This window comes from Ipomoea nil, unplaced genomic scaffold, assembly GCF_001879475.1.
Source record: "Ipomoea nil cultivar Tokyo-kokei standard unplaced genomic scaffold, Asagao_1.1 scaffold2826, whole genome shotgun sequence".
NCBI classification, from domain to species: Eukaryota; Viridiplantae; Streptophyta; class Magnoliopsida; order Solanales; family Convolvulaceae; genus Ipomoea; species Ipomoea nil.
The window spans coordinates 2,600,750-2,627,076 of NW_017619254.1; the positions used below are offsets into that span (position 1 = coordinate 2,600,750).

General features: G+C 34.4%; 2 protein-coding genes, 1 long non-coding RNA gene and 1 pseudogene across 5 annotated transcripts; all 4 read left to right on the plus strand.

Annotated features, from left to right (window-relative positions):
* The first annotated feature begins 2,845 nt into the window (after positions 1 to 2,845).
* Positions 2,846 to 4,639, plus strand: LOC109158755 (annotated as a pseudogene).
* An 820-nt stretch (positions 4,640 to 5,459) lies between these two features.
* On the plus strand, positions 5,460 to 6,581 carry LOC109158904. Its single transcript, XR_002050464.1, has 3 exons — positions 5,460 to 5,667; positions 6,091 to 6,164; positions 6,261 to 6,581. It is a non-coding gene; the product is annotated as an uncharacterized LOC109158904 (long non-coding RNA).
* A 2,298-nt stretch (positions 6,582 to 8,879) lies between these two features.
* LOC109158901 (trihelix transcription factor GT-3b-like) lies at positions 8,880 to 12,605 on the plus strand. Of its 3 annotated transcripts, XM_019306812.1 has the most exons (3): positions 8,880 to 9,332; positions 11,832 to 12,119; positions 12,211 to 12,605. In XM_019306812.1, exons 1-3 carry the CDS (start codon positions 9,105 to 9,107, stop codon positions 12,316 to 12,318), a joined length of 624 nt encoding a protein of 207 aa, XP_019162357.1. In that variant the 5' UTR covers positions 8,880 to 9,104; the 3' UTR covers positions 12,319 to 12,605. The 3 variants fall into 3 exon arrangements, 2 of the variants coding, with proteins under 2 accessions (XP_019162357.1, XP_019162356.1); XM_019306811.1 differs by having other exon boundaries at positions 8,889 to 9,332; positions 11,832 to 12,600; XR_002050462.1 differs by lacking the exon at positions 8,880 to 9,332 and adding an exon at positions 10,763 to 11,518 and having other exon boundaries at positions 11,832 to 12,605.
* Positions 12,606 to 17,442: 4,837 nt separating this feature from the next.
* Positions 17,443 to 20,145, plus strand: LOC109158667 (laccase-4-like). Its single transcript, XM_019306559.1, has 6 exons — positions 17,443 to 17,621; positions 17,719 to 17,870; positions 17,960 to 18,204; positions 18,299 to 18,427; positions 18,778 to 19,704; positions 19,800 to 20,145. The coding sequence occupies exons 1-6, from the start codon at positions 17,532 to 17,534 to the stop codon at positions 19,928 to 19,930; spliced, it is 1,674 nt and encodes a 557-aa protein (XP_019162104.1). The 5' UTR covers positions 17,443 to 17,531; the 3' UTR covers positions 19,931 to 20,145.
* Positions 20,146 to 26,327: the final 6,182 nt, after the last annotated feature.

The window sequence follows — 26,327 nt, forward strand, 5'->3', positions numbered from 1 at the left end:
TATGGCTAGATTCTATGTTTGATTGCTCAATTAATTACCATTGGTTGTTATTCAAAATAATAGTAATCAATGTCAATATATTATTTAGTGGGTCTGTGGTCGGAATTTCATTGCCTGCCTGTTCTTGATTATTCTGTGTCTTAAATTCTTTTCTGTTTTTCAAAAGGCCGCGCCCATCTGGTTTTTCTCACATTTTTGAGTTATTTTTTTTTTGTTATTTTAAAATTGATTTTCCCGAGTTTTTAAGTTTTCTTTTTAGTTTTTAAAATGTTTTTTTTTCCACGTTTTTAAGTGTTCTTTTTAATTTTTAAAATGATTTTCAGTGTTTTGAAGTGTTATTTTTAATATTTAAAATAGTTTTCAGAGTTATTTTTTTTTAAGATTTACATTCTTGATATGATTCTTTCCTTTATTTTTAGCTTCTTTTCCCTTTGTTATTTTTCAAATGATTTTCGGCGTTTTAGAGTATTCTTTTTAGTTTTTAAAATGATTTTTAGGGTTTTCAAGTATTTATTTTCTGTATTCCTAAAGCATTGTGTTTCTTATATGTTAGGTAGGCAAATAATCTTGTGCTAAAACTAGAACTCATGGTCTGTTTGGAAACCTAGAAAATGACTTCTGGAAATCATTTTCCGGGTTTGTGGTGTTTGGGAAGGTTGAAAATAAAATGGTCAAAGGAAAATGCTAGTTAGTCAATGGAAAATGAGGGCTAAAATCCGGAAAATGACTTCCCTTATTTTTTTTATTTTTTTTTTTTTTGGCGGAAGTCATTTTCCATCTTCCAATCAAAACACGCTCAAACCTTCTTCTCCCAAAAAATGACTTCCCCTTTTCGATTTTTTTTTTCAACCTTCTTCACTGGTTTCCCCAGCCGGAAACCAGTTTGGTTTCCGGCTGGGGAAACCAGTGCAGTCACTGGTTTTCAATCGGAAACCAGTGCAGTCACTGGTTTTCGATGCGGAAAACCAGATGCAATTTTTTTTTTTTGATTTTTTATGTCAAATCATGTTCTGTTAATTTTTTTGTATTGATTATATAATAAAATGCTTTTTCTTAATTTGTGAATTTTAATTTTCAAGACTTGATTATTTATGCATTATGTTGTTTCTAACATGTAATTGTGATTTCAAATTGTCATATTCGATATATAATAATTAAAATGTTTTAGTATGCCATTTTGTTCATTTTCTGAAAAATGAATCAAACACCAAAAGATAATTTTCCATCATTTTCTGGAAAATGAACCAAACACCAAAAGACAGTTTTCCATTGTGCAGCCAAACACAGGAAAGGAAAATGACTTTTGAAAAATGACTCATTTTCCAGAAGTCATTTTCTGGGTTTCCAAACAGACCCTTAGTTTTGTTTGGAACTTTCTTTATATTGTAGCTTGAATCAAGGTTGTGTCTATTTTCTTCCATAGATCCTTCATGATGCATGACCGTGGCACTCGGTCCTAACTTGTGTTACTAACTGCGTGTTTCTAGTCTTCATGCAGTCACTTGAATCCATGCATTCTATTTTTTGAAACCCTGCATTGAGTGCTAAGAACATTATTTTTGACTGGTATATGGAATTTATTTTGTAACATTATGGAATTTGACTAATTTTTTCTTTATCAATCCTCAGGATGAACGCTGCTCAAAGTTGAAAATTTATCCAATCTTGTAATAGGTATGGTCCTGCTTGTTTTGAATCCGTAAATTCTGCATTCTACTCTACCTCCTACACATGCAAATTGTTCATCCCAGTGAAATATTTGCTTTAAGTAATACTGGTATATTCATGTATTCAGCATGTCAGTGGAGCACAAAAATCATCTTGGTAGCCATAATATGCATTTTTCACTTTTCAGGTCTTTTAGAGAGAATTATGAGAAAACCTGAAATTGATGCTTTTGCCGAAGAACTAAAATCACACCAGGTTTCCTTTTATTTGGTTTAAGTACTATTAATATTTATATGATTTCAAATGTGCTCTTTAGTTTAAAAATAATTTTCAAGTGTGCTCTTTAGTTTAAAAATAATTTTCAAGTGTGCTCTTTAGTTTAAAAATGATTTTCAAGTGTGCTCTTTAGTTTAAAAATGATTTTCAAGTGTGCTCTTTAGTTTAAAAATGATTTTCAAATGTGCTCTAGTTTAAAAATAATTTTCAAGTGTGTGTGCTCTTTAGTTTAAAAATGATTTTCAAGTGTTCTCTTAGTTTAAAAATGATTTTCAATTGTGTTCTTTAGTTTAAAAATGATTTTCAATTGTGTTCTTTAGTTTTAAAAATGATTTTTGAGTGTGCTCTTTAGTTTTAAAAATGATTTTCAAGAGTATGCTCTAGTTTAAAAATGATTTTCAAGTATTCTTTTAAGTTTTAAAAATAATTTTCAAGTGTGCTCTAGTGTTTAAAAATGATTTTCAAGTATTCTTTTTAGTTTTAAAAAATGATTTTCAAGTGCGCTCTAGTTTAAAAATAATTTTCAAGTATTCTTTTTAGTTTTAAAAATGATTTTCAAGTGTTCTCTAGTTTAAAAATGATTTTCAAGTATTTTGTTTTTAGTTTTCAAAATGATTTTCAAGTGTTATTTTACTGCTTCACAAGGTATTTTGTGTAGGATGTGGCACATGGTTTAATATGACTTCTTCTTCTTCTTCTTCTTCTTTTTTTTTTTTTTTTTTTTTTTTTTTTTTTTTTTTTTTTTTGGGTTATATCAGGGGGAGAATTTTTGTAATTAAGTACTTCTAATGTCTGATTTTCCTTGCGAAACAAGCTTGTGCCTGTACAGGGTATTTGCTATCTCAAGTTTGTCATAGAAAGATTAATTAACGCATTACAGATTTTTGGTTCCGTCTACTAATTTGTTTTGACTTGTCCAAACAAGGTCCTTCAACCGTTTCTTCTCAGGAGACTGAAGTCTGATGTTGAGAAAGGTCTTCCTCCCAAGAAGGAAACTATCCTCAAGGTTGGTATGTCCCAGATGCAGAAGCAATATTTATAAAGCTTTGTTGCAAAAAGATCTAGAAGTTGTTAATTCTGGTGGAGAGCACAAGCGTCTTCTAAATATAGCCATGCAACTGTGGAAATGCTGCAATCATCCATATATGTTCCAAGGTGCTGAACCAGGACCTCCTTATACTACGGGAGAGCATCTGATAGAGAATGCTGGTAATGTTTCAATGTATCTATATTTGTGTAGACTGTTGATCTTACAGGTGATTGCTGAAGCTATTGCTTTCCTTTATTTATTGTAGGCAAAATGGTTCTTCTGGATAAGCTGCTTCCAAAACTAAAGGAGCGTGGTTCAAGGGTGTTAATAATTTCACAGGTCTTATTGACCGAGCAATTTTCTCTCATCTTGTAATGCAGATGACCAGACTTTTAGACATTCTTGAAGACTACTTAATGTATCGTGGTCATCAATATTGCCGGATTGATGGAAATACTGGTGGGGAGGATCGTGATGCTTCTATTGAAGCCTTTAACAAGTCAGGAAGTGAGAAATTTGCTTTCTTGTTATCAACTAGGGCTGGGGTCTCGGAATCAATGTGGCAACTGCCGATATTGTGATGTTTTACGACAGTGATTGGTAGGATATTCAACATTTCATGTTTCTGGCACTGGATGCTTAGTTTTATAATCCGGTGGTATTGTGTTCACCAACATTGCAGGAATTCACAGGTTGATTTGCAAGCTCATGATCGGTCAGAAGAAGGAAGTTCAAGTGTTCCGTTTTTGCACTGAGGTTTGTTCAGTTTTATCTTTAATATTTTAACTCAGCATGGACATAAATAAATATTTTTAAATTATAATTCTATGAGCAGTATACTATGAGGAAAAAGGTGATTGAAAGAGCTTATAAGAAGCTTGCACTTGATGCTTTGTTTATCCAGCAAGGAAGGCTGGCAGAGCAAAAAGGTAAGGTTTCTCATGGTTTTGCCATTTTTGATATATAGCTATAATCTGTAATATAACTAATTTGGATCCTTGGCTTGACTCACTGCAGCTGTAAATAAGGATGAGCTACTGCAGATGGTGAGGTTTGGTGCTGAGATGGTTTTCAGAATATAGATAAGGATAGCACAATCACAAATGAGAATATAGATAGGATCATTGCTAAAGGAGAAGAAGCTACAGTTGAACTTGATGCCAAGATGAAGAAGTTTACAGAAGATTTTTGCTATCAAGTTTAAGATGGATGACCGTATGCTTATCTATGACTTTGATGATGAAAAGGTTAGTTGGTCTATGATCTTTTGCTTTTTGGGGTTCTTTTTCTGATGCTCTGCCATTTCAGATATTTACTTGTTGCTGATGAATGATGAAAATAAGGTTGATTTTAAGAAGAAAGATTGCCAGTGAAATTGGATTGAGCCACCAAGAAGAGAGAGAAAGCGCAAGTATGCTAATTGCCAGCTGACTAATAAAGTTATCTTTTTGTTGAATGATTTTTGACCCTTCTCTTTGTCAATTGTTACTCGGAGTCGGAATATTTCAAGCAAACAATGCGACAGAATGGTCATGCAAGACCCAAAGAGCCTCGAATTCTTTGCATGCATCAGTTGTAAGCACCTCCCTGTGATATGTTATTTTAGATTAGTTTATCTACTTGGACCTAAACCTTTTAATTTTCTGCTACTTTCTATGTGTTTTGCAGGCATGACTTAAGTGAGCTGTTTGAGAAGGAAGTTCACTACCTCAAATATTCTTTTTAGTTTTAAAAATGATTTTTAAGTATTTTTTTAAGTTTTAAAATGATTTTCAAGTATTCTTTTTGTTTTAAAATTATTTTCTAGTGTGTTTTTTAATTTTAAAAATGATTTTCAAGTGTGCTCTTGTTTAAAAATGATTTTCAAGTATTCTTTTTAAAAATGATTTTTAAGTGTGCTCTAGTTTTGCACAGATTTTCTAGTATTCTTTTTTGAAAATGATTTCAAGTTTTCTTTTTAGTTTTTAAAATTATTTTCAAGTGTGCTCTTTAGTTTAAAAATGATTTTCAAGTGTGTTCTTGTTTAAAAATGATTTTCAAGTATTCTCTTTTTGTTTTAAAAATGATTTTCAAATGTGCTCTTTAGTTTAAAAATGATTTTCAAGTGTGCTCTTGTTTAAAAATGATTTTCAAGTATTTTTTTTTGTTTTAAAAATGATTTCAAGTGTGCTCTAGTTTAGCACAGCTTTTCTAGATTCTTTTTTAAAAATGATTTTCAAGTTTTTTTTTTAGTTTAAAAAATTATTTTCAAGTGTGCTCTTTAGTTTAAAAATGATTTTCAAGTGTGTTCTTAAGTTTAAAAATGATCTTCAAGTTTTTTTTTTTTTTTTGTTTTTTTTTTTTTTAGAGTTTTAAAAACGATTTTCAAGTTCTCTTTTTAGTTTTAAAAATGATTTTCAAGTGTGCTCTTTAGTTTTAAAATTGATTTTCAAGTGTTTTTTAGTTTTAAAAATGTTTTTCAATTGTTCTTTAATTTTAAAAATGATTTTCAAGTATTCTTTAGTTTAAAAATGATTTTAAAGTGTGCTCTTTAGTTTAAAAAAATTGTTGACATTCTTCTCAATTCCTTGGAGCAGGTAATTTTCTTTTTCATAACCTATGAATTATTGCTAGCCTAAAGTTGTTGACATTGTTGCTCAATTCCTTAGAATGATGAACTCTCCTGATGACTTTGTTAAGGCAGGATGTGAAGAGTAAGTTTCAGTTTCAAAGTTTATATAAAAATCTCCCTTTCCCCAACCTCCCTAGCCCCATCAAAGGAATGATATCCTGTTATCCACATCTTTGTTCAACAAAGAGTAAGGAAAGGAAACAAGGAGAGAATCAATCTTTTTTTTTTTTTTTTTTTTTTAAATCTAGCATTTGATTATTTTTTCACTCATTTTTTTAAGATGATAAGCTTTAGTATTCACATAAAAAATTCTTAGTTTTATGTTGATTTTGTACCTATTGAAAAATAAATTTCTGTCCTTGCCAAACAAGCTTGTGCCTGTGCAGCGTTTTTGCTATCTCAAGTTTGTCATAGAATGATATTAATTAACGCATTATAGATTTTTGGTAGACTGTTCATCTTACAGTTGATTGCTGAAGCTGTTGCTTTCTTATATTTATTGCAGGCAAAATGGTTCTTCTGGATAAGCTTCTTCCAAAACTAAAGGAGCGTGGTTCAAGGGTGTTAATAATTTCACAGGTCTTCAGATCTATAAATGATATTATTGTTCCCTTTTATAAACTTTTGTGGCGTGGCAGTGGCCGAGCAATTTCCTCTTATTATCTTGTAATGCAGATGACCAGACATTTAGACATTCTTGAAGATTACTTAATGTACCGTGGTCATCAATATTGCCGGATTGGCGGAAATACTGGTGGGGAGGAATGTGATGCCTTCCATTGAAGCCTTTATCAAGTCAGGAAGTGAGAAATTTGCTTTCTTGTTATCAACTAGGGCTCTGGGGTCTTTTCTAGTGAACCTTTCTTGTGTGTTTTTCTTTCTTGTATTTATTTTTTGGTGGCATTTTTAATTACGCGCATACTTATATTCTCAATAAGCCTATGGTTCCTTGAACATATCCTTTATGCAAAAAAGAGGATCTAGTATTTGTTGAAACTTGCTTGTCGATGCCATCATAGAGCAGTTTCCTTCCTATATTTGTTTATGGTTTGTATAAACTGATCTCATGAAATTCTAACAATGCACTATGAAGAGGCAAATTATGCTGTGCATCCGTATACGGATGCAAAAACGATGTCGTTTTAATAAAACGCGCGTCTCCCCTTAAAAAAAAAATCAGGTTCGATTCGCAGTAACAACATATGAACTAAAATTCCATAATCGATGAACTATAATTCCATAATCTAATCTATGAACTAAAAATTCCAGAATGAATGAACTAAAATTCCATAATATATAAACTAAAATTTCAGAATCGATGAACTACAATTCCATAATCGATGAACTATAATTCCATAATCAATGAACTATAATTCCATAATCTATGAATTAAAATTTCAGAATGAGTGAACAATATAATGTTGTTGCTGGGAATCGAACCTGATTTTTTTTTAAAGGGGAGACGCGCGTTTTTTAATAAAACGACGTCGTTTTGGCATCCGTATGCACCATGCATGGTGCATACGGATGCACAACATAACGATTGCTATGAAGAGCTGAAATTTGTTTATATACACAATGGGCCGGGGGTGCAAGAGTTCAATAGTTATGCTGTGCAACCGAATGCACCATGCGCATGGTGTATACGATGTAAAATGATGTCGTTTTGACTAAAAACGCGCGTCCCACTTTAAAAAAAAATTCAGGTTCGATTCTCGGCAATAACATTATTGTGGATATATAGTTATGAATTTCTCGATATATAATTATGAATTTATGGATATTTAGTTCATTCATTGTGGATATTTAGTTCATTCATTGTAGATATATACTTCATTCATTCACTGTGGATATATAGTTATGAATTTATGGATATATAGTTATGAATTTCTGGATATATAGTTATGAATTTTTGGATATTTAGTTCATTCATTGTGGATATTTAGTTCATTCATTTACTGCGGATATATAGTTATGAATTTGTGGATATATAGTTATGAATTTATGAATATATAAAAATGCTATTGTCGGGAATCGAACCTGATTTCTTTTTTAAGTGGGACGCGCGTTTTTTAACCAAAACGACTTCATTTATTTACTGTGGATATATAGTTATGAATTTATGGATATATAGTTATGAATTTATTGATATATAAAAATACTATTGCCGGGAATCGAACCTGATTTCTTTTTTAAGTGGGAAGCGCGTTTTTTTAACCAAAACGACGTCGTTTTGCATCGTATGCACCATATGCATGGTGCATTCGGTTGCATAGCATAATTTGCGGCAAGAGTTGGTTAATTACTTTTTATTTTATTTTATAAATTTAAGAAAATTATAATATCATTATTTCATCTACAACTATTAATTTAATACTAATTTTCATCCACAACTATTGTTTTAGTGTCAATTTATTACGCGGTCATCCATTCGTTTAAGACGTGCTGAAATATAAAATTATTAAGAGTATTTTTGTCTTTTTCAAATCACGATCCCAATTTAAGCATGAATAAATGGATTTAAGTCCTAAGATTGATCCTAATTCGTAGTTCTCCTCCTCAAATTAAGGTAGGAGGGGAAAGAGAACTGCAAATTGAGATCGATCTTAGAGATTAAATCCCTTTTATTCATGCTCAAATTAGGATTTAAATTTGAAAATGACAAAAATATTCTTAAACATTTTATTTAGATTTCGGTATGTTTTAGAGCGATGGATGATCGGCGTAATGAATTTTGACACTAAAAAAATAATTATAGATGAAAATTGATTAAAAATAAACATGTAAATCAAAATTGTCATTTTGTTAATACTCGTGGTACCAAAATTAATACTTGCTCGATAAAGTTTTCTACTTTCTTTAACAGCAGATTCTTCATCTACTCTTGTTTCATACAGAATTCCCTCATTTCCTGGAACTTTTAACTCTCAACTTTCTTAAGGATGCAACCAGGACCTGGCAAATCCGTCGGGCCGCTGGTTCTTATACAACCTCGTACCGGAAAAAGAAGCTGTTGGAAATCGAAAATCCTCTCACACCATCAAATTAATAATTTGCACGGCCCAGATTAAACACCAAGATCCTGAATTTGGGGGATATGGTATATCAAAATTACCTGACTCTTCAAAAACTGTCAATAATAAATATATCAAAATAAATAATAACCATGAGATCTAACATAATCAACAACCAAAATTGCCTTGTTCTTATATTCCGGGACGGGGCAAGGAGAGTACTCCCCATCTTCAACCTCCATCCACTTCAGCTCCTCCCTTCTTCAACCTCCACCCACTTCAGCTCCTCATTCCCCTTTTCTCCTCGGACTCCATTCTCCTCTTCTTACTCAGACAACTCCTCTCCCCTACTATTGTGGCCTGGCAGGTGCGCAGGCCGCAGCACGTGGTGGTGTGCCGGCGGCGATTGTGGCAGCATCCAATCCGCAGGTTGAAGCAGGGTACTTGGGGGTGACATCCAACCCCCAAGTTGAAGCCTTTCTTTCTGAGCGCTTCCAACTTTCCAATGCCCCCGACGCCCCTAACGCCGACACCGAATGCAGTGTGGAACGTTGAAGAAACCAAATATATGGTAGGTCTTCGGATTGGGATAGACCCGGTTTTCTTGGACCCAAATGTGCCAAATATTCTACTTTGGGGAACAATTTCAAACAACATGAAGAATGTGAATAACTACGAGCGAACACCTGAGGAGTGCAAAGAGAAGTGGAAATCAATCATAAGCGATTATATGGTATTATTATTATTATTATTATTATTATTATTATTATTGTTGTTGTTGTTGTTGTTGTTGTTTTTAAGGTCAACCAATGATTTATATTCATAGATAAACTGCAATTGAGTCAAAGGGGAATCATCCCAGTACATAGCGGTATCATAATTAAAAACCGTAGAAACTAAACTATGAGCTAAATGATTCTGCGATCTAGGAATAAAATCAAATAAACATAATGAAAAGGAAGCCATGTGAGCAGGAATAAAATCAACTAAACATAATGAAAAGGAAGCCATGTGAGCTTTACACTCATCAATAGCGTATCCAACGAAAGACCGAGTGGAGTACTCGTTGCAGTCAGATATTTTTTGCAAATTTTTTTGCAAAATCTGACCGTCCGTCTGTAAATAGATGGACTAGATGGACTGCTGACTCATTACGTATACATAACCACGAGAGTGCTTCCTTACACGCATATGCCTCGGCCAAGCGGGGAGAAGCAATGTGGTAGGGGCGTGCTGTAAGCCGAGATGAAACTCCCATCTGCATTCATGGTGATTCGCCGCATTGATGTAACACCTCATGGTGATTCGCCGCATTGATGTAACACCTCTTGGTCGGCAACGGTGCAATAGGCTGTGGCGAGGGCGTTGCTTGGTGTAACTGTGTTGCCACAGCCGTGTGGTGCGGCGGTGGATCCACCGGGCGGAGGGTGGGCCGTACCTCGGATGGGTGGGTACGGGCATGTACACTTTGCCACGCTTGCATGTTGGTCCTGGCCATTAATATCACCTTTCTTGGCAGTGGTAGACAACCATCCCACATTGCTCCATTCCGTGTCTTCCATATATGATATAATATTGCAGCTGCATAGATTATCCCATGAGAGTCTAGAATATTCAATAATTCACTAAACCATTCATGAAAAATATTTGTCACTAAATTTGGGAGTGGAAGGTTGGATATAGCCCAAATGGATTTTGTATAATCACACAATGTCAATGCATGCATTTTTTTTTTTTGGTGAGTAAAGAGGAGCTACGCCATACAAACGCCCCAGAATTAAGAGAGCCTTCTAGTTGTCACACTATTGGCATCTCGGGAAAGAAGATTGCCCAAGCCACTAGGCGGGAATTAAGAGAGCCTTCTAGTTGTCACAATGTCAATGCATGCATTATATCTTCATTACCAACTCCACACATAGCACATACCGGGCTCACATCTACTCTCTTTATAAGCAAGTTGTTGGTTGTAGGAAGAGTATCACTTATAGCCTAGCAAGTTGTTGTTGTTATTATTATTGCTTTTTTTTTTTTTTTTGAATAAATTGTTATCACCAAGATACATCATTATTAAACTACCACCTCCTTGGGTCCACCATTCTTCATGGACCCTACTTAAGACATTCAACAGCCTTGATTTTTCATTTTCCAGATGCAACCCCTGAATCTTCCTCTGCCCAGATTTCATCAACCCCAACAGGGCCAAAATAATGCATCTAACTCCAAAGCAACCAAAAGAAGTCTCACTTCCCAGCATGGGATCGATCAACCACTTGGCAACAATCCCCTCCACTTTGAAGCTTTAGGGTGTTGTTGCAACCTTGGATAACCAGTAGCTATTCCTTTCTACTTCTGCAAATCTTCTTCAAATTTCCAGCTTCAAACCAACACCCCTCCTCTATGCCTTTTAATTTCCAGATTATCCATAAACAACAGCAAATCTGCATCAACCAAACAACCTGCAAGTTCCATTTCACCTAGTCCACCTAGCTCCTTATCCCTCCAACTCCAGCCACAATCTTTGAACCATATTGAGAGTTGAGACTTCATCTTCCAGATTGGAATCAGTCTCATAGCAGCAGCCACAATCTACACTTTATAAGCTTTGATTGCAGCTGCAAGTCCTATTTCCCTTATTCCATACTTTAGAAGACAGAGGTCCATAGACTCATATTTATCTTCTTCACTCCCAGCTTTAACCTGCAGTTTTGATCTCAGAATCTCCCAAGCTGCCACTATGCTTCAAGCTTCCCAAATTTCCAATCATTTTTAGACATGAGGCCTCATCTCCCAGGATGGGATCACCCACATCCCTCCACCCTTAGAGCTTTAGATTGCTTCTTCATCCCAGTATCTAAAGGGCCTTTTTCTGCAATGACAGAGCCCTCAACCTGCTGCTGTTCTTCATAACCACCAAATTAGGTGGACCTCCTTATTCCTCCTTTCCTATGATTCAGTGTTATCTTTTATTCAAATCAATCAGAAAAACAAGAGAACTCATTTCCCAGCATAGGATCATTCTCTTGGCAGAAAACTCCCTAAACATAAAATGCTTTGATAGATTGCTACAAATCTGGGCTGCACTCTATATGAGGCAGCTATCCACCTTCCTTATTATTATTATTATTATTATTATTATTATTGTTGTTGTTGTTGTTGTTGTTGTTGTTGTTATTATTGTGTCTTTTTTTTTTTTTTTGGAAATTATTATTATTGTTAACATCATACAATATAGGATGGTGTTGGCATACCGACTGGATTGGATGAATTTTCCGACTTCGTGGCTACCAGAATTCATAGCATCCAGGACAAAGATGAGGGTGGACCTTCAAACAAACGGTCCCTATTTTCAGATGGAGAAGACAGGGCCAGCGAGTTTGACCTCGCCAAGAAGAGGAGAATTGCAGAGGATCCTGAAACTAATAGTGGGAGAATTGCCAATATATTGGAAGAGTTAGTCAAAAACTCAAAGGAGCATATACAATTGGAAAAGGAGAGGCTGCAATTGGAAAAGGAGAGGCTGGTATTGGAGAAGCAGTGGCGAGAGCAGCAGGAACAAAAAAGTGCTGGGCAGGATGCTGTAGTCACTGCTGCAATTGGAAAAGGAGAGGCTGGTATTGGAGAAGCAGTGGCGAGAGCAGCAGGAACAAAAAAGTGCTGGGCAGGATGCTGTAGTCACTGCTGCTCTGAAACTAATTCAGGAGAGAACGAGGCATGAGTAGGTACTACTGCTGTTCTGTAGCAACTTAGGAGGTTTTTTGCACAAATTGTTACAGCTGACAAATATGTTTCGACTACTTTTCCCCTTCCTTCACCTTGAACACTCTTTTGTTGCATTACCATAAAGAACCAGAGCATTATAAGCACAGTTTATGATGTTACTCCATATTCAGTGGATAGTTCTCAAAGCTAGTAGCAGAATATTGATGATGATGAGTATGTATACAATTCTTTGTTTATTATTATTATTTTTTTTGGGTACATCTGGTTGGGACAGTGATGTGATCAAACCAAGACCTGCTACCTAGAAAATGGTGTAACTTACAACTAAACTGCACCTTGAACCCAAGCATGAAATCCTACTATCTAGCATATAAGAAGAGTTAATTTGTAGTTATTAACACAAAAGAAGAGGCCATTTATTGAATTCATATGTAGGAAATGTCCATTTCATAGTAAGAATGTAAGATGGTAAGATTAAATTAAACTCTTGAGACTATTACTCATACAATTGAAAATTATTTTTTTTTAAACAAAGCCAACCAAATAGTGACAATCACATTTTGAGAATGTGGCATTAGTGGACTTATATATTTTGAACTAAAGGCCATTTCAAAGTAAAGACATTTTATTGTCTTCTCCTCCGTATTCTCAATCATTCCAGTACAAAGCCTCTTTATCTTCACTCCATTCTCTTGAATAGTACTTTGAGTCATAGGTCAATGATTTATTCACAAAGGGTTAAACCAATTATTGGATTTGAAATCAATAGCTTCATAGTCTACTGCTAGGATGTTAGCTTTGGTACCAGACTTTGGCAGATCAGAGAAGTTGATTGGACAGTCAGATCCTATTAGAATTGCCTTAAACACATGTCAAGCCATCTGAGTTCTGATTAATAAAAAAATATTTTGCTCACATCACTCTTATTCAGTAAAAATTGTGGGGATTGTTATATACTGTAAATAACGATCTCTCGGTGTCGTGGTTTTTTGAGGCACAAGGAGGATCATACATTGAGATTATCCATTGCAAACTGATGAGTGAAAAGTATATTTTGGTTTGTTTTGATGAGCATTTGACATTGAAATGTAGTAATACTTATACCATGTTTGCCATCTAACCAAATCACTGCATTCTAAATGTGATGTGAGAAACAATAGATACTAATGCACTCTAAGGTGGTGCAATTTTTCAACATGTTGAAAAAAAAATAATCTATTTAGTCATGTTACTGTGTGATTAATTTTGGCATATTTTATTTTTAGTTAATTCTGGCTTATATTTTTAATGTTTAGATTATTTCGCTAGTAAATTTTGTTTACCTGACTATTCAATGTTTGTGAAGAGCTAAAACTTGACAATCGATAATTTATCTATTGACCTATATATATATATATATATATATATATATATATATATATATATATATATATATATATATATATATATATATATAGAGTTGCACTCGGGTGCGAATGGCTCGCCCAGGCGCGAAATAGGAATGGATTCTGTTCGTCCACGTGTCCAGATCTAATGGATGAGAAACACTGATTTTTTAAAAAAATGCGGTGGCATTTTCGTAAATAATTGAACATCGAAGTGCAAGTAAAATGTATTACAAGTGCATGTAAAATGTATTATAGGTGCAAGTAAAAATTTACACTGAGCATCAATACTTAGTTGCACTTATAGTTCTAAGTAGTTGCACCTATAGTTCTAAGTAGTTGCACACATAGGTATAAGTAGTTGCATCTAGGTGTATGAATGTTTGCGAGTGGTTTTCAGGAGTATTACTACCCGCTGAACTCAGATCAATGAATGTTAACAAGACAAAATTACATGCACTTATAGGTGAAAGTAGGTGCACATATAGTTATAAGTAGTTGCACCTATAGTTATAAATAGTTGCACATATAGTTATAAGCACACCCAGGTGCATGAATGGTTGCGGAAAGTGAATGCTAACAAGGCAAAATTACATGCACTTATAGGTGAAAATAGGTGCACTTATAAGAGATTTTACTTGCACTTCGATGTTCAATTATTTACGAAAATGCCACCGCGTTTTTTTTTTAAGTTATTAGATCTGGACACGTGTCACGCGCTGATTCGTTCACATTTCCTTCCTAGGCACTTATTCGCACCTGAGTGCGTCCCTATATATATATATATATATATATATATATATATATATATATATATATATATATATATATACCAATGATTCTTTTTAAATAAGTATTTCAAAGTATATCAATGCAATATTATATAGAAGATGTTCATGCATAGGTAAATAAATGTTGAATTTGTTTATTTAAATAAGTAATTTAAAGCATATAAATGCAAGATAATATATGAGAGATTGATTATATATAACTGTCACAACAAGTCAACAATAAATTGAATAAGTTTCAAATTGGCCACTAAACGTAACTTGAAAATGCAATTAGGTCACTGAACGAAAAAAAAAATGTGCAATTAGGCCACTGAACACTCCAAATGTATGCAATTTCACCTGATAGCAAGTTACCATCAATTTTAGTAGGTTACCTGCTTACGTATGGCAAACCCGGTTTCAACTATATGTCGGTTTTTGCGTTCTACCCTCCCATTTTGTTCGTGCGTGTACGCACAGGACTGGCGGTGATTGATACCAAGCGTATTAAATATGTTATGTAATTTGTGATATTCCCCACATAAATCCGATTGGATGGACTTGATATAACGCGAAAATTGGCGTTCTACCATGACACAAAACGACACGAAAGTTTTATATATGTCTGATTTTACCCGTAAGGGATAAAACCAGCAAAAACGAGAATAATCGTCTACAAAAAGCACGAAATACCTAAAACCACTAGCAGAAATTACAGGAGAAGGTCCCCAAATGTCAGTATACAATAGATCCAACACATTTTTGCTAGAAAAAAAAAAAAAAAAACTATCTAAAGGAAATCTAGAAGCTTTGCCCAGGTGACAGGACGTGGCGGCTTAATACAGTAAATGTTCATTTTTTGAAGGTACATTATTTGAGTACTGAAGGTACCTTCAATACACAAATAATGTACATTGTCACGGTATCTTTGTTGATGACTATTGATTCTTTAATTTAATTTTTATTTTAAAATCAGTGACTATATATACACACAAATTTATGAGTAGTTTTTTTTTTTTTTTTTTTTTTTTTTTTTTTTTTTTTTTTAATGAAAGATAGAACAATGGTTATAGAAACACAGCAGGGTTGGCATAATTAATTATCTTAGCTTGCAAACAACCATCCTGAAAATTAAAATTCTTAATGACTATGAAGCTAAGATGCTGTACAGCCAGAACGAGTAATATAATGTTAAGATATTTCACATGAAAATTATATTGACAAAATCACATGTATCATTCATTAATTGTTAGACTGCAATGGAAGAGTCAACAGACAACTTGGTTGGATCTCAACAATATTAATAATAATTCCACAACCATAATTGATTAAAAACGTAAGCTAGCTAGGTTGGTATAGTATGTGTTAAACTCCTGTTAATTTCCAGGATTCCATGATGATATGCAGTTTGTTTTGTATTATATATAATATAAAATTTTCTCCCTAATTCTTTTATTTATTCTGTTGAAAATATATATAATGGTTTGATACAAAGGGGTTGCGGGGTTGGCCGACCTGTATAGCAATAATATCTTAATTGATTAATCAGGCAACATAGGTACAAATTATATGCTTCTTAATCTCACTTCTTCTCTCAAAGGTGGAATCCCAAACCCTAAAGATTTCCCACACCCCGACTCATGACTCGATAAACATGGCTAAATACTTGTGTGCACAAGGAATCTATCTACTTTGAACATAATCCCCACACGTACTGTCACTGTCGAGATTCAAACTTTGATTTTTTTCTCAAATACTATTTACTGAACTAGTGAACTAAGTTCGTGCTTTTCTTAACCTCTCTTATCTCATGACAACTGTTGTTGTTATCATTATTATACTTGCCCACAATCATCATTATTATTATACTATTCTGTTGTCCATGTAGTTATTGTTATTAATAACACAATAATTTTAATTATTTACTTTTTTTTGAATGCATTTTAATTATTTACTTAATTAATAGTAACTCTATTGATTTTGATTTAATACTCACTCCAAAAATATATACCCCAATTGGAATAGATAAAGATTTGATTCTCCCCCTTCCCCCACCACTCACATACACATATATATTCTAAATTAAATTAAAATTGTATTATAACAAATTAAGTTGGATTGGACAATCTGAGTTAAGACTTGTTGGATATAAATATGAAAGAGTAGACATTCTTGGCAAAATTCTAGAATGCAAGTTCTGTGCCTGCCTAAGTTAAGTCCACTCCATTAGTCTTCAACAATATCACAGGTGTTAGGACTTCTGCACCTATAAAGGGCTCCACTCACAACTTTGACATGACAATTTGCATAACATGTATCCAAAGATCTGTAATTTAAGCGTATGGTCCTTGTACTAAAAGGTGTCATCGGCTAGAATTTGTAGCACAAGTTATTCATGTTTGAATTTTGATATAACATTTAATTGTATTATATATTGTAACAACTTTAATATCATTATTTGGTGGTTATAGAAAATGATAATTAGCAATAAGTTGTATTAAATTGCAAATTCTTTAAAGGAGAAGGAAGAAAGAAAACATTCTCAAAATTAGAAAATCGCATAATCTAAGTCAACAGAGCTATATACTTCCCACCTGAATGTACTTAATTATAAACACACTCAATCTATCTAATTGACTCACTAATTAAGGAGAAATTAATTAAAAAAAAATTCCATGAGGTTAGGAAGTAATTAAACCGATGGAATAACTTAACTTAGAAAATAAAAGTGGTCCACAGATGGATGTAACAAACTTTATGTAAGATGCAAGACATGATTGGGAGAGAAGCATTAGTAGTCGTTGTGGTTCATCAAAGGATCCAGAAGAGAAGAGAAGACAAGAAAATGTAGCTTAGCACCCAACCCCCCCACCCATCATCTCACCTAACGTAAGACAAATGACAGTCCATCGAATGTCTACTCACCTATATATACCTTTGTGTTGGCACGTCATTTCTTCACTGCAACAACTCGATCATCGACCTTACAACTACACTGAAAGCCCCATTTCTGTACTGTTCGTTCGTTATTCCCACAATTTCCAAACACACAAAACCATGATTCCTTGCCTTCGAATAATGTTCCTCCTCTTGCCCTTCTTCTTCCCGGCTTTTGTCCATTGCCGGGTTCGACATTACACGTTCAATGTAAGTACAATATACAATGTTATTACATTAAATCCGCAGTCACTATTCAAAGATGTACACTGAGTAAGTTATTCTGGATGTGCATGCATGCTTGTAGGTTGTAATGAAGAACACGACTCGTTTATGTTCATCCAAGTCTATAGTATCAGTCAATGGAAAGTTTCCAGGACCAACTATATATGCTAGGGAAGATGATACAGTACTAATCAGAGTGGTCAACCATGTCAAATATAATGTCTCTATCCATTGGTAACTAAGCCTAACATTATCACTAGCTTTAAGTAACTTCATATATAATCAAGGTTTCTTCAATTAATGGTTAAGTTTATTATTACTAGGCATGGTGTTAGACAGCTCCGAACAGGTTGGTCAGACGGTCCGGCATATATCACACAGTGTCCAATCCGGCCCGGACATAGTTATATGTACAACTACACCATTACAGGCCAAAGAGGAACCCTTTTTTGGCATGCACATGTTTTATGGCTAAGGTCCACTGTCCATGGTGCTTTGGTTATTTTACCTAAGCTTGGTGTGCCTTATCCTTTCCCTAAACCCGACCACGAAGCCGTCGTTGTACTAGGTAACAAAAACCCAATCTTTATTGTTTTATATTTTTGACATATAAATAAATTAAACGAGCATTTGTCGTGATAAAATGTATGTATAAATTGCAGCTGAATGGTGGAAATCTGATACTGAAGCTGTGATTAATGAGGCAATAAAGTCAGGGTTAGCTCCAAATGTTTCTGATGCTCACACTATCAATGGCCATCCTGGTCCTGTCACAAATTGCCCTTCACAAGGTAAATCTCGGATACCTGAGAGTAAGCACTGGGTAAACACGTGACCTGTTTAAACCATGTTAATATATAGATTACTCTCACTGGGAGTCGGACAAATCAATTTAGCTGGGTTGACCAGCCACGATATCGAGTGTTATTCCTAAAACGGGAGCAGCCTATTGGTGTTTTTTATTTGAATCTGTCACTTATGTACCACCTAAACTGGTTTAACTCCTTGTGATTTGTCCACTGCACTGAGGTTATAAGGCGGGGTTTAGGTTGCATACACTTGGATAGTGACTGCGGGTTCATTTGATTGTCACCCAAACAAAATATGTTGCTGAATATTAATTCTTAATTAATTGTTGCAGGTGGATATAAGTTGAGTGTTGATCCCGGGAAAAGCTACATGCTAAGGGTGATCAATGCTGCACTCAATGAAGAACTTTTCTTCAAGATTGCAGGACATCAAATGACGGTGGTTGAGGTCGACGCCACCTACGTTAAACCCTTCAAAACCAACACCATCGTGATTGCGCCGGGGCAGACCACCAACGTCATAGTCACCGCTAACCAAGGCTCCGGCAAGTACATGGTGGCGGCGTCTCCTTTCATGGACGCTCCCATCGCCGTCGACAACCAGACCGCCACCGCCACGCTGCACTATTCCGGCGCCCTCTCCGGCCTCCGCACCGTTCTCACCTCTACGCCGCCGAAGAACGCCACCCCGGTGGCGAATAACTTCGTGGACGCTCTCAGGAGCCTAAATTCAAAGCAATATCCGGCCCGAGTCCCTCAAACCGTTGACCACTCGCTCTTCTTCACGGTCGGTCTAGGGCTCAACCCGTGCCCGTCTTGCAAACCGGCCAACGGAAGCCGGGTCGTGGCCAGCGTGAACAACGTCACGTTTGTCATGCCCACCGTGGCGCTCTTGCAGGCGCATTTCTTTAACATAAAAGGGGTTTTCACGACGGATTTTCCGGGGAACCCGCCGGTTGCTTTCAACTACACCGGCGCCGGACCGGCGAACTTGCAGACGACTACCGGGACAAAGGTGTATAGGCTGCCGTATAATGCCACGGTTCAATTGGTGTTACAGGATACCGGAATTATAGCCCCGGAGAATCATCCGGTCCATTTGCATGGGTTCAACTTCTTCGCCGTCGGTCGAGGAATTGGGAACTTTAACCCGAAAACCGACCCGACTAAATTCAATCTTGTTGACCCGGTTGAGAGGAACACCATTGGCGTTCCATCTGGTGGATGGGTCGCTATACGATTCCGAGCTGATAATCCAGGTACATTTTATCAATCGATCTATAGTTAAGTTTCGATATAATAATGTATCACTCAAAAAGGTTACTTAATTTTTAAATTATTGATGAAATTGCAGGGGTTTGGTTTATGCATTGTCATTTGGAGGTGCATACAACGTGGGGGCTAAAAATGGCATTCCTAGTCGATAATGGCAAGGGTCCAAATGAGTCTCTTTTGCCCCCTCCGAAAGATCTTCCCAAATGTTAATAAAAAGTCATTGACCATTCATAGAGGGAGCAACGATTATCGCGGAACAAAATATAGATGAATACATATATTGTTTTGTCGAGTAAAAGTAAAATTTTACTCGAGCGAATATATAAATAATTACGTGTACATGTTTGTACATGCACAATTATATTCTTTGTCACTTGTCTTATTTAATTAAAGCATCAAAATATAGAAATCACGTTCAAATTCAAGGTTTTTTTTTTTTTTTTTTTTCGGGTGACAAGGAGAGCCCGTACAGGGTAAACCTTGTTTTTATATAAAAATTCTTAAATTGCATAAGGCAGTACGCGAATCATACTCAACTCACTTAAACACTCCTTTCGAATGGTCCATTTTTGTTTTGTTTTGTTTTTTTTTTTTTGAAAGGTCCATTTTTGTTCCTTAGTGCTCCTAAATGGACAGGAGGATAGTCAAGATTGAAGAGAGCTCAACTCCTTATATCAACTTTTTGGACTATGCAAGAGTGGTTTGGACCAGTGACTAAAATGGCCCATCTCTTTCTTACAAGTGGAAAATTAAATCAACTTTTCAAATTTATACATTGCATGAAGCCATGAACATATTTCAAGCAACGTGTTCCGTTTGGTTTGACTGCATCAAAAATTAAAATAGATCCAATGTATATAAATAAAAATTTGTGTCAAAATAAATCATTTTTTAATTCGAGTTCCATTTGGATCTAATTTGAAAATCTGTCCCAACACGTAAAGCTTTATTCACAAAATTCAAACAGATACTTTTTTTTTTTTTTGAATGCATTCAAACAGATACTTTAATTTGTTTGAAGTATACCGAATTTCTTTTACGTAATTAGATTATAGATTATATGTGATAGGTTCGATCCCCGCTGCGGTGATATTGAATCTTTGTGTTTTTGAAAAAGTAGTTATGAACAGATATTACATTGTAATATAAAGTCAATAACGTATGTAGTATTAAAAAAAAATAAAAAATTATAGATTGTAGGTATATTTTAAAGAGAAAATACCCAAAATGATCCCTCGACTATAGCTAAATTCACAAATTGGTCCTCAACTTTCAATTTCACCCAATTAAGTCCTTAACTTTGCAATTTTGACATGATTTGGTCCTCCATCTAATTGACCGTTTGTTGACCGTGATCGACGATCTCCAGAAGAACCTTCAGCTCTCGTCGGAGCACGTGGAGGCCTCCAGGATGACGTTGCACCGGTTCGGAAACACGTCGTCTTCTTCGCTCTGGTACGAATTCAACTACATTGAATCCAAAGGGAGGATGAAGAAAGGTGACCGGGTTTGGTAGATTGCTTTCGACAGTGGATTCAAATGTAACAGTACGGTCTGGAAATGCAACCGGAACCTTAAAAAACCAACGATGGACCAAGAAATTACATATATATCCTCAAAAATCACAGTCAACAAACGGTCAAATATACAGAGGACCAAATTGTGTTAAAATTACAAAGTTAAGGACTTAATTGGGTGAAATTGAAAGTTGAGAACCAATTTATGAATTTAGCTATAGTCGAGAAACCATTTTGAGCATTTACTCTATTTTAAATTAGAATGAACTCATTTTCAAAAAAAAAAAAAAAAAAATTAGAATGAACTCACCGTATATACTACAATTAAAAAAAGGGAAAACTTAGAAGTTTTTTTTGTAATAATATAGAGCTCAATGTGTCGTAAGTCAATGCTAAGAGAGAGAAAATGCAAGTCCTAGATTTAGAGCAAGTGACAAGTCACGATGTTAAAAATTAACAATTTGTGAGTTGAGCAATATAATAGCCAGCAATTATACTGCCAAACGGCGGTCGTTACAACTTAACAGAGCACGCATTTTTTGGTGTGTTAATTACCAACTGAAACTATAGTGTATCTAAACGGACACTGTCTCACGTATTATTTTATATTATCAAATGAAACTGCAATTCAATTGAAATGAAACTGTAGTTGTGTTGAAATGAAACTTCAATGTATATAAAATGAAACTAAATATGTTATACAATCAAAGTTACTTTTTTGCGGAATGCGCGGAACATGTATCGTTTCTTTTACCCGTTTTGATGCCTGGACCACAATGTACTGTGGACCGCGGTCACAGTATAATTTGCCTATAATAGCCGTCACTTAATAGAAAATAATGTAAATATATATATATATATATGTATGTATAATCAAGGTAGGATAGGCCATTATTGAAAATGAGAACATAATAAAGTTGCAGGACAAAATGAAGCTCCCAAGCAAGGACTAAGGTACAGAGGGATAGATATACAGGACCCATGTCTCAAAGGCTGTGTGTACTCAAGAAACATGAAACTACGTAAATTATACCGAAGCTTCTCTCCCGTTAAATCATTCGATTCTATCACGTATGCTTTGTCTGATTTAGTTTATTAATCTTGAAATCACCATGTCTCCTATCCTGTTGAAAATTTTGACAGCTTACTCAATAAAACTTCATTTTATTTGTAATTTATTATAAATAATTCTCATATCCGGAAATTACAAATTGAATTCTTATCACTATTCTTTTGTTTTAATTCGTCACACAGAATTTTATTAGTGTCAGGGAAATTGATGTATAATTGTATGAATATAATGTCCGTATCATAAGCAATGAAAACGAGGAGAGTACTAAGCTAATTAAGGACATGCAGTAGCTCCGTAAAATTGACCACCATCTATCGAATCAAATGATGTATATCCCACGAACAAGGATATTGTTGGCTGCTTTAGATACATATTATCTGGACATATTTTATCAATGAATGGATATGCTTTTGTTTTTTTGTATTTAATTTTTACCAATTATTTTTGTACAGTATATATCAACGGGTGTTGATTGAGTTGGTTGAGAAGAAACTTCGACGATCAAGAGGTTTTGTTTTTAAATTAGAGGTAGAATTGAATTTGCACTTTAACTTACTATATTTGTGTGTGAATTTTTTGTTTATTTATTTATTTATTTATTTATTATTATTATTATTATTATTATTATTATTATTATTATTATTATTATTATTATTATTATTATTATTATTATTATTATTATTATTATTATTACACAAGGACATTTTAGTCTTCATATCATTTTTTTCCTTGTCAATTCCTATATATATACCAAGTACTATAATTGGAATTTTGAGTAATTTATTCTTTTTTATCAAACAATGAAATTAAATTCCTACTTTATTTTCACATACCTTTTTCTTTTTTTTTCATGGAATTACAATTTTTCCCCTAATTCCCTAATTATTGCAACCAAACGGCCTGTAGTAATAAGGCAACCTTAGTCAATTTGGTTAGATAATTGAATCTATCGGACGGTCTTAATGTCGTTTACCTTTTCTATATGATTTGCGAGATATTATATAGGAATATAGTTTACGTAATACACACTTTCAGATAGGCCGCGAGTTTATAGTTTACCTAATTTATATATCAATGGGTTAGAAATGATCGATTAAACTCAATTATTATATAAAATAGATTAATTGATTAAATTTTAAAATATTTCATACCTTAATCTTATAATATTGTACCGTGTTGAACTTCTAATTTCAGTGTTGATTTACTGAATTTTGCGTGTATTGTCAATTTCCAAAATTACATAATGTGTATTGTGATAACATTTTTTTTTTTTGAGTTAATTCCATTTTGATCATAGATTTATAGGTTACAGTCCACTTTTAGTTTTTTTTTTTAATTTATTTATCAAAACATCCACTGTTGGTCCTAGTATTATTGTGACATGACCAATTTTGGTCCTTTATCAACAAAATCGTTGAAATTTCGTTAAATTGGTAGACATTTTGATCTTCTTAATACAAATTGCGTTGATTCGTTATATTTGTTATGTTTATTATTATTATTTTTTTGAAAAATTCATAATTGAAGAATGAAATGTCCTTGTATTTAACGGAATTTTAATGATTTTTTTGATAAATGATTAAAATTGGTCATGTCGTCACAATAATACTAAGACCAAAAAAGAATGTTCTGATAAAATAGACTGTCACCTATAAATCTAGTATAAAAAATGGAATTAACTCTTCTTTTTTTAAATAATGCATATATAATTTTCAAATTGCTAGGTAATGAGTTCTTAAAATTAGGGATTTTATGAGTAACACATAATACACTTGACCAAGTTGATTATGACTGAACATATTTATTAGAGTTAATATCCAAAATGTCTTCGACTATAATGGTGTTTCTCAATTTCGTCTTAATAAACGACTTTGGTGACCTAATGTAGTCTCAGATTTTTGTGATTTTGCTCAATTTAGTCATCCGTTTGTTATTCCGATCCGTCAATTTGGTGTTAAATAGAGGGACAATTCAGTAATTTCAATATTGACATCTCTTTACTCATAGACATGTGAAGTGCGAAATCCTCTTTCGTTTACGAATTACTCCCAGACCTGCGAATCAAATTTTGGGAGTAATTTCAATTTGATTCGTAAGCCAGAGAGTAATTTGTAAAAGAAAGAGTGATTTCGCACTTCGCAGGGCTGAGAGTAAAGAAATGTCACTATTGAGATTACTGAATTATCCCTTTATTTAACACCAATTTGACGGAATAACAAACAGAGAACTAAATTGAGCAAAACACAAAAGTCTGAGACTACATTAGGTCACCAAATTGAGAAAATCACTACAATCGAGGAGCATTTTGGATATTAACTTTATTTATTTATTTGTATATCTGTTGACATTATATTGAGCAAATACCAATTTTGGTCCCACGAGTATTAGCAAAATGACGGGTTTAATCCACACGTTTAATTTCTACCAATTTTCATCCACGACTATTGTTTTAGTATCAATTTTAATTCATGACTATTATTTTAGTACCAAATTTCATCACGTCGGTCACCCATCAATTTAAGACATCCAAAAATCTAAAAATTTTAAGGGTATTTTCGTTATTTTCAACTTAATATTCCAATTTGAGCATAAATAAATGAATTTAAGCTCTAAGATTGATCCCAATTCGCAGTTCTCCTCCTCATCCTACTTTAATTTGAGGAGAAAAACTGCGAATTGGGATAGATCTTAGGGCTTAAATCCCTTTATTCATGCTCAAATATGGATCCTAATTTGAAAAGCACGAAACTACCCTTAATAATTTCATATTCCGGCATGTCTTAAACGAAATGAGTGATCGGCGTGATAAATTTTGGCAGTAAAACAATAGTTGTGGATGAAAATTGGTACTAAAACAATAATCGTGGATGAAAATTGGTAGGAATTAAACATGTGGACCAAAACTGTCATTTTGTTAAAACTCGTGGGACCAAAATTGATATTTGCTCACATTATATTTATCACCAAAAAATTGTTGGTATTAAAATGGACTAAACTTGTAATATTCATACTTTTTTTTTTTTTTTTTTTTGTAAAATGAACTATACCTTTATATATTATTACAATGAATGAGAGTTGAATTATCTGAACAGTTACAACTGAATGAGAATACATCAGAAATAAAAGATAACTTGACATGAAACTCTCCTATCTAATAGAGAGCTCAGGTCAACTAAATCTAAACCACACAAATAAAGAAATATAAAACTATATACTATAACATTTATTAACACACCCCCTCAAACTCAAGGGTGGTGCGAGACGCATTGAGCTTGTCGCGAAGAAGCGTGAACCTGGGTCCCGTGAGTGGTTTAGTAAAGATGTCTGCAAGCTGGTCCTTCGTAGAGACAAAGTTGACGACGAATTCTCCAAAGGCAACTTTATCCCGGACAAAATGGTAATCAATCTCGACGTGTTTGGTCCTTGCATGAAACACAGGATTGGCACAAAGATAAGTTGCCCCAAGGTTGTCACACCAAAGAGTAGCTGGCTCGGAAGAGTGAAGTCCTAGTTCACGAAGTAGTGACACAACCCAAGTAACCTCTGCAGAAACATCAGCAAGGGCTTTGTACTCAGCTTCTGTGGATGACCGAGCTACCGTTCATTGCTTTCTGGATAACCAGGATATTAGGTTAGAACCAAGAAACACTGCATAGCCACTAGTGCTCTTCATGTCAATCGGGTAACCTGCCCAGTCAGAGTCTGAGAAAGCATGTATGGCTGTTGACGTTGATGAAGTAATACGCAAGCCATAACTGATAGTGCCTTTTATGTAGCGTAACACCCGTTTTGCCATGCCCCAATGCTCATCTGTCGGTGAATGCATGAACTGACACAGGCGATTCACAGCATAGGACAAATCCGGGCGTGTGATCGTTAAGTACTGCAGTGCCCCAACAATACGCCGGTAGTGTGTTGGGTTGTCATAAGAGGTTGCTGTAGAGACGATTGATGTTGTGACTGATGCCTGTGTGGTGAGGGATTTGCAGTCAAGCATCCAAGCACGATTCAGTAGGTC

Excerpts from the sequence above, each read along its gene's own strand:
- LOC109158901 (XM_019306811.1), top strand. The coding sequence starts at position 9,105 with ATGCCCCCGACGCCCCTAACGCCGACACCGAATGCAGTGTGGAACGTT. Across the intron at positions 9,333-11,831 it reads CAATCATAAGCGATTATATG|GATGGTGTTGGCATACCGAC; the intron begins GTATTATTATTA and ends CATACAATATAG.
- LOC109158667 (XM_019306559.1), top strand. The coding sequence starts at position 17,532 with ATGATTCCTTGCCTTCGAATAATGTTCCTCCTCTTGCCCTTCTTCTTC. Across the intron at positions 17,622-17,718 it reads TTCGACATTACACGTTCAAT|GTTGTAATGAAGAACACGAC; the intron begins GTAAGTACAATA and ends GCATGCTTGTAG. Across the intron at positions 18,428-18,777 it reads CACAAATTGCCCTTCACAAG|GTGGATATAAGTTGAGTGTT; the intron begins GTAAATCTCGGA and ends TAATTGTTGCAG.